At 29.7% G+C, this 8,268-nt stretch overlaps 1 protein-coding gene across 1 annotated transcript; it reads right to left on the bottom strand.

Annotated features, from left to right (window-relative positions):
* Nucleotides 1-3,285: 3,285 nt before the first annotated feature.
* LOC8275217 (probable CoA ligase CCL7) lies at nucleotides 3,286-7,677 on the bottom strand. The gene is made up of 6 exons (XM_002523652.4): nucleotides 6,182-7,677; nucleotides 5,565-5,754; nucleotides 4,541-4,686; nucleotides 4,343-4,410; nucleotides 4,133-4,235; nucleotides 3,286-3,550 (listed from the first exon to the last, which is right to left on the bottom strand). Exons 1-6 carry the CDS (start codon nucleotides 7,187-7,189, stop codon nucleotides 3,437-3,439), a joined length of 1,629 nt encoding a protein of 542 aa, XP_002523698.1. The 5' UTR covers nucleotides 7,190-7,677; the 3' UTR covers nucleotides 3,286-3,436.
* Nucleotides 7,678-8,268: the final 591 nt, after the last annotated feature.

Here is an 8,268-nt window from a genome sequence, read left to right as displayed (position 1 = left end):
GTCATAAAGACCAACTATCATACAAATTACTGAAAGTAAATATAAACACTCCAAGCCGATATTTTGAGAATGATCTTAGTTTAATAAAAGAAATTAAATAACCAGAAAGTAAATATGCAACTAGAATAATTAATATGAACTATATGATAAAATAGTATTTAGTCTAGCTTTTACTTAGTAATCCCCTTAATTTTCTTAAGCCCTAATTTAACAAATGAGATGGTGATGTGTCTTTTCCCTAAGTTACTCAAGCTAATGATACAACTTAGGTTTCTTAACCAACATAGATTAAAGTAAAGATGATGTCTCTAATACTTTTAACCTAAAGATTTTCATAACACATATTGCTATTGAATTGATATGATGGTCAATCAATAATAATAGATGAAATTAATGAACATATGAAGGAAAAGAAATCATTCATTAAACTCAAAATATATAAGGTTCAAACATAAGTAAAAAACCAAACTAAACATTTATGAGACTTAGCCTAACATACTCAATCCAACAATTCATTGTAATTAAATAGAAAGACTTAAGATTCATAAAACAGAAAATTAAAACTCCCTCAAAGTTTAAAGGGCTCTTCAAGAAATGAAGAAGATTGATCCTCTTTCTCCACGTCTTCGAAAAGCTTTTCCGATTCTTCAAAGAGTGATCCACGCAAGCTAGTAAGATGTCAAAGATTAATTGAATTACTCTAGAATTTTCTGCCGAGAATAGAACCCTTGTCTTCTAGAGATTCCGTAGTCGAAGAAGTCCCTCTTCTAATTCACCTCTACTCCTTGTAGAGATTCCTTTTTTTAGAGTCCTTTCCTCCCCAAACAACTCCTTTAGTTTATCCCTTTATTGTCCTAAACAAACTAAACTACTAAAATGATAGTTATCTACTAATTACATAATAATTATTTAAACTTTCCTTTTTGGGCCTTAATGAATTAAGCTAGGCCCAAACTTTTAATAGCCCACATGTCTGACTCTAAGCTAGGCTCAAACTATTAATAGCTCATGTGTCTAATTCTCGAGCCTTTAATAGCAGCAGTCCAATTAACGCCCATTAGTGCGTTTTAAGCTCAAATTCTCCTTTTTGCATTATTTTCTGAATTTAGACAAGAAAAACTAAAGTGAGGTAAAACACATCTTTATACCATATTATATATAGAAACAAATCATTAACGCTCTAAAATACCCTTAAATATCTATATACAATTTAGATCGATCATATTGCTAATAATGATTATATATCAACAATAAATCCATCAAAAATTATATTTTGATGCAAATTTTATAATTGTATTTTAAATATATCAACAATTTAAGATTATATTTATTTTCATGATGTTTGTGTAATCTTTCCTTTTTTTTCCTTAACTTGGTAATATTAATTATTGATCAATGAGTATTGTGCAATTTATAAGAGTTTACTATTTTCTTGTGCATTTTTTTTTTAAAGTTTATAACTCTATCTTATCATCAAAAATTGTATCTTATAAGTGTAATTATTTAAATTTTTACACATACATTAATCTCCATATAATTTACAAAATATTTTATTTTAGTATATTGTTTTTATTTTTAATATATAGATTTTGTTAAGTAATATTTCTAAGATTTTGAACGAATTTAAACTCTCAAACCATTATAAAAGAATGATACCAACAAATAAATTTACTCAAAATTTTCATATTAATTAATATATCTAAAATCTAAGTCTAACCTCTTTAATGGCAACTTCATATTACTATTCATGAGCTTGATGATACTTCTATTGTAAAATCAGATTTTTTTTCTTCTATTATTTTAATGTTTGTTTATAAGTTAATTTTTGTTGTTGTTTGGATAGGATGTTTCATCATTATAATGATTTTGAATAATATTGATATTAATAGACTTCTATAGAAATTTTGTGTTAAAAGTTATTCTAATGTTTGTTTATAAGTTAATGTTTTTTTATTGTTGTTTGGATAGGATATTTCATAATTACTATTTTATGTTAAAAGTTATTGTTTCATAAGAAAAAAGTTAAAGGTTTTACATAAAGAATCATTATATTATTAGAAGATAAATCATTACTATCCAAAGATACATTTATTTAGATATATTGAAAATTTACTTATGATATTAGCTTTAAAATTTGATTAATTTTTTTAAAAAAAAATATTCTAATAATTTTTTATAAACGGATGTTGAATTATTAAAAAATATTTATTTTATAGAAAAAACTAACTTTATTTCAATATTTATAATATAAAAGAATGGTTCCTAAGAATAATAAAAAAAATAAAATATAAACTATTCTTGATAGAAAAAATATTTTTATCTTCAAGTATTAGAATTTTCTACTCTATTCTATATGTCATTTCATTTTTATTCTCCAATAAATTTGCATACTAAATAAAAAAATTCAGACATTTTTTTCTTGCATTATATAGCTTTTATTTCTTTTATTTAAATCTAAGATTTTGTTTTTTTTTTTAAAAAAGCACTCAATCACTGTTTATTATATATTGTTAAGAAAAATGTTTAGTTGGGCTCTAGTCCCTACAAAATAGACTTAATTGCTAAAATAGATTATTAGTTAAAATCAATTATTGTATTATAAACTAAAACAAATTATTATAAACTAAAATAAATTATTAGTCAAAATTATTGTTCCAAGAACAGTAATTGGGTTTAGCATTATTAACTTTTTTTTTGGGGAAAAAGATAGAATTTCATTCCATTGAATAGGCTCCTACAAAAAGTATTATAATTTCAATTCACAGAAATTAGTAAGACTAATTGTGTTAATAGTAAAAATAATGATGATAAAAATGGGATTATAATTCCTAAAAAAATCTTTTCTTGGTAAATTATTATGACAAGCTAATGTGACCAGGATGTAATTAACGTTTTAGGAAAATTACTTGAATATGCTTTCAAATAAATTAATTCTATAATTTAAATGAAATATGAATAATGCTATTTTAATTGAAAAAAAAATCATTAAAAAAAAGACATGAGAAAAAAATAAAATTGAATTAATAAAGTTGAAAGTGATATTTTGGTGTTATAGAATGTTTTTGACTTTTATTTGAAAATTTTACCTATTTTATTAGAATTTAATATAGTTATAAATAATTTCACAAAAATTTGATTATATGGGAATTAATTTTCACTTTATTTAATATATATAAATTTTAGATTCACAAATAATTCCATAAATTTTATAGATTTCAACCAACTACTAAGTTAATTTTACTATGTGAGTTCATAAACTAAAAGATACAACTTTCTTCTACAATGTAAAGACCAATCAGCTCCTTTTTTATTGTAAAACAAGAAGAAAAGCAGAACATATAGTGCAGAGACATCTGCAACTTCAAGCTGAGGGTCCTCTCCATTAATATGCTGCTTCTGTTTTACAAGTATCATAATGAGAAACCAAGGTATGTGTTTACAACTTGGATTTTACTTTTTCGATGAGTTCTCGTCTAAGAATCTTTCCTGAAGCTGATTTAGGAACAGTGTTGATAAATGTCACCCTCCGTAATCTTTTGAAAGGCGCAACCTGCAACAGAATCAGAAATCAGTTTATAAAGCAAGGAAGAAAGTGCTGCCACCCGACAGCTAGCTGTTATTCGAATTGCAAGTAAACATGAAAATGCTTAGGTGCATAATTTCTGTGTACGTTATGTACAAAAACAGGCATTTCAAAACTTAAAAGAATTGGAGCAGGTTTCGATGGAACCTGTTCTCTTTCCATTTCCATCCAAACACATTGTAAACAAATGAGAAAAATGAACAAATGCAGAAGAGCTACTGAAGTGACAAAATGCTCGGACATTAAACATGATCTACTACATGGGTGAATCACATGATGTGCTCTTATTACAGAATATAGAACTTCAAGCATGTATGATGGTGACAAAGTTAAACTATAAAGTCATCCAATAGCATCATTGCCTATCCTTCCTAATATAATGTGCAAAAATAAATCTTCTTAAAAATAGGAATACTACATAATGCAGAAAAAAAACAGTTGAAAATAAGGAGAAGACAGGGAGAAGGATTCAACAGCAAGAATTGAATCAAATAACTATTGCGAGCCGGTTCTTAGGAAACCATGATGCTTTGCACATATGTCAATTACCTGGTCAGCAATATACTTTTGAACCTCTTCTTCAGTTAGTGAACTGTTGGGCGAGCGCACAACATATGCAACTGGGACCTCACCAGCTTCAGCATCAGGAAAGCTACAAGTTCCAACTCAATTATCAATTGTATGTACATGAGATGGTATACAACCAAAGCTTCTTATAGAAGTGGTGCAAGTAGCACAAACGTTTGGTGTTAAACTTACGGGATTACAACTGCATCCAATAATTCAGGGTGAGAAACAAGCAGCCCTTCAAGCTCAGCTGGTGCAACCTAATGATATAGCCACATGAAAACATAATTCAGATTTATTATCAGAAGAACTTATGGAAGATGTTAAATTATAATTTACCAGCAGTAAGCCATTTTTGGCACAGTAATTGATTCTGTTTACTAGAAGTACCTGAAATCCTTTGTACTTAATTAGCTCTTTAATACGGTCAACAACATACAGCTTTCCATCCTCGTCAAAGTATCCAAGATCTCCTGTATGTAACCAACCCTTTTTATCGATCGTCTGCTTTGTGGCCTGTGGGTTATTGAAATATCCTGCCAATATATTTTAAAACAAAGAAGTGTCTAAGTCTGATTCCTGATATGTAATTCCACAAACAGAGTGGCTAATATAAACTACAGTTGTATTGACTGATCATACATATTAAGTTTGTATAAAAATTATTCAATTAAGTGCCAAGAAAATGTTAGCTTTGTGTTGGCATGTATATTACAGATAGGATTAATCAGTAAACCTGTTTTCTTTGAAAACGCAAACCTAGTTCTGTAGGTTGCAGTGAAAGTATATATTTATATGTCCAGATTTCTTCTAATTGGCATCAGTACTTTTATTTGTTTCAAATATCTTGAAACCAAAGCTAAAGAAAACAAAGAGAAGAGAGTGGACATCCCAAGAAAGGATAACCAATGTCTTTGCATTGCCTGGTAAAAAATGATTAGTAAAAAGAAAGAGGAATATAGATCAGATATATTGCTGTAGAAACCTGATAAGTGCCAACATATAGTAGCAGTTAAAAGAGACAAGTATGATTGTTACAGAGAAGAGACTTAATGACCCTGCTAACTAGCATACCAGAGCTAATAGCAGCACAAGTTAGAGGCATCATGCATTAACTGCCATGGCAACTTAACTAGTCTCAGATATGAAAAATAAATTGTTCTGGATAAAAATGACTAAAGATAGATACCCATGAAATTTCCATGGCGTTGGACCACTATGCGTATCTGAAACAGCCCAGAATAAACTAAACCAGAAAGCAGCTGGAGTATTACACGTCTAGATTTTACTCTTTTATGACAGATGAAATTACATACTAAGTATGCTTTTTTTTTTTTTGTAATTCATAGGCTAATTTCTCAGGCGTGTTTTTGAAGGGATAAAGCTTGATATTGACAGCAAATTAAGCATCTACCTCGCATCATATTGGGTCCACGTACCCAAATTTCCCCTAACTGATTTGGAGGAAGAGGCTTCAGAGTATCTACACTGATTATCTGGGCTTCAATTCCAGCAGCAAGTGTTCCAGCTGAACCTGAATGTCGAACACCTATTCTTGGGTTCTCCACTGAAACAATACCAGTAGTCTCAGTCATACCATAACCCTGAAACCATAAAGAGTATAACAAATCAGAAGGAAAACCTTGTTTCTAACAACTCAAAATTCAGAAAGTATATCAGATGCAATTTCAAATTCTTTTAGATAGAAGCACAGCTTGAAGGATGCTGACTATATCATTATATTATAATATAATATCACCGCTTAGTTACAGGACTATTACAATCTAACAATGTATAGAGAAGATGAATAGTAACTCATGAGTCATGAGTAAGAAATTGTTAGAAGTTGTATTTATCCCACGTTGCTTGGTTACCGGGCCGTTATAGTGCATATAAGTGGATTGTTTTGGGAATGAGTTCTCCCCAAACCCATTTATCAGAAGGATACTGTTTCATTTGAATATGGATATTTCTCATTTCCATGCTTGAATTATGATCCTCCTCAAAATCTAGACATGAAATTTCAAATACCTGAGCAATTGCGGCATGAGGAATAGTCTTGGCACATTCCTCCATCAGTTCTTTGCTCAAAGGAGCAGCACCTGAACCCACATGCTGCAATGAGGAAAGATCATACTTCTTAACCAAACTCTGTTTGGCCAAAGCAAGTATCACAGGAGGCACAACCCATAAATGGGTTATCCTATACTTCTCCACTGCCTTCAAAACCAACTCAAAATCAAACTTCCCCATAGACACCACAGCATTGCCCGTTTGCAGCTGTGAGTAAGCAATCACAGCCAATCCAAACACATGAAACATTGGCAAGAAACAAAGGAATACATTATGCAATTCACCTGCTATTTCTTGATCCATGGTGATCATTTGAGAAGCAGCAATGAAATTCCCATGAGTCAAAATCACACCTTTACTAATTCCAGTAGTGCCTGAAGAATATAACAAAGTAGCTATATCAGTCTGCTTCACATTAATAGTAGGGAATTCGGAGTTAGACCCTCCGAGCTCAACTAAATGATCAAAACTTTTGATTCTCGAATTGGGTTCTATAAGTAAAGATTCTTTAGCTCCTAAAAACACAGCAGGCAAGTTAAAATCTTTAACTTTGTTCCATAACTCAGGAACAGTGATAACCAACTTGGGATTAGAATCTTTTATCTGTTTGGAGATTTCTGTAGTTGTATAAAGAGGATTTGCAGTTGTTGCAATAGCACCAATTGAAGTAATAGCTAAGAAACAAATAGGAAACTGATAAGAATTGGGGGCAAAGATCAAAACAACATCATTTTTAGAGATACCCAGTTTGAGTAAACCATGAGAGACCTTAATAACAATGGATTTTAACTGTGAAAAAGATAAGGTTTTCGATAAATCAGCATCAATAAGAGCTGGTTTATGAGGGTAAGAATTGCAATTTCTAAAAAGAAATGAAACCATTGAAAGATTGGGATCTTTAGGAAGAACAAGAAGAGGTCTTAATGACCTGTAAATACCATCTCTACCATACCCAGATTTCTCCATTCAAGAATCAAAAGGAAAAAGAAAACTAAATTAGGGGATCTGGTTCTGCTAGTGATTCCTGAAAGGAGTTAAACAGAATAAATGGGCACCAAGGCCAACTGATAAAGATCAGAATGGGGACTTTTAAGGGATAAGACAAAACAGAAAATTAAGACTTTTTTATTCCTTTTGGTGTTATCATCAAGTTGATTGCTGTGCCCGTGAGATGCAATGGAAACATCGACAGTGATGAAAGAAAGTAATGGGCAAGTTTGCCAGAAGAAAATTAGTAACAAAAACTGAAAAATTGAAAGCTTTTTTCTCTGTGATTGCAGAGATAAGAAATGAGCGGCTAATTTGGCGGGTTTTAATGGAAATCTCTCGCTAATTTTTGCTGACTAATGGGTCTGACTTTCTCGATCTTTTATGCAATATCTGAATCAATCAAAGGAAAGGATTACAATAAAGGAAATGGGTAAATATATGGAAATATTAAATTCGGTAATATGTGTTTATGTTCTTTCTTCGCTTTCAGAAACAAGTAATCTGAGTAATAAAATTTATAAGAATCAATCTTCTAATATTGGGCACTGCCACAATAAATTATACAATTTTAATATATTTATTAAACCATCAAAATCTTTAAATCTCTTCTGCAAAAAAGAGTTTAAATTTATCAACATAATTCTTTTTCATGTTGTTTTATTTTGTTAGAAGGTCATTAAATAATCATCAAATATACTTTATTAATTAACTCTTTAATTTACACGGGGTCAAATATATTTGAAAAGTATTTTATTTAGCATTATAAAGATTTGGTACAAATTAATGTTGCATTTTTGTATTTTTTATTTTAAAAGACAATATTAAATATCTCATTTTGACTTGTTCGAATTATGAATCACTTCATGTACCATATAATGCTTATATTAAGAATTGTTTTATAAACATTATATGCTACAATTGGGAGCAAAATAAAATAAACTATGTGGTACTATTTTATCTATAAATTTTATTAAGTGTTGAATTTTATAAAACTATTATTAAGTTTATGAATTTTTTTTTTCTGACAGAAAACAGTTAGAATTTATACATAATAC

This window comes from Ricinus communis, chromosome 8, assembly GCF_019578655.1.
Source record: "Ricinus communis isolate WT05 ecotype wild-type chromosome 8, ASM1957865v1, whole genome shotgun sequence".
Classification (NCBI taxonomy): domain Eukaryota; kingdom Viridiplantae; phylum Streptophyta; class Magnoliopsida; order Malpighiales; family Euphorbiaceae; genus Ricinus; species Ricinus communis.
Note: the sequence above shows the minus strand (reverse complement) of the source record. Positions and strands in the feature narration are given on the sequence as shown.

Bases quoted from the DNA above. Each gene is read 5' to 3' on its own strand.
- LOC8275217 (XM_002523652.4), bottom strand. From the start codon at position 7,189: ATGGAGAAATCTGGGTATGGTAGAGATGGTATTTACAGGTCATTAAGA. The intron at 5,755-6,181 runs GTATTTGAAATT...TTATGGTTTCAG, and splicing joins CTCATGCCGCAATTGCTCAG to GGTTATGGTATGACTGAGAC. The intron at 4,687-5,564 runs GTAGATGCTTAA...ATATATTGGCAG, and splicing joins TGGACCCAATATGATGCGAG to GATATTTCAATAACCCACAG.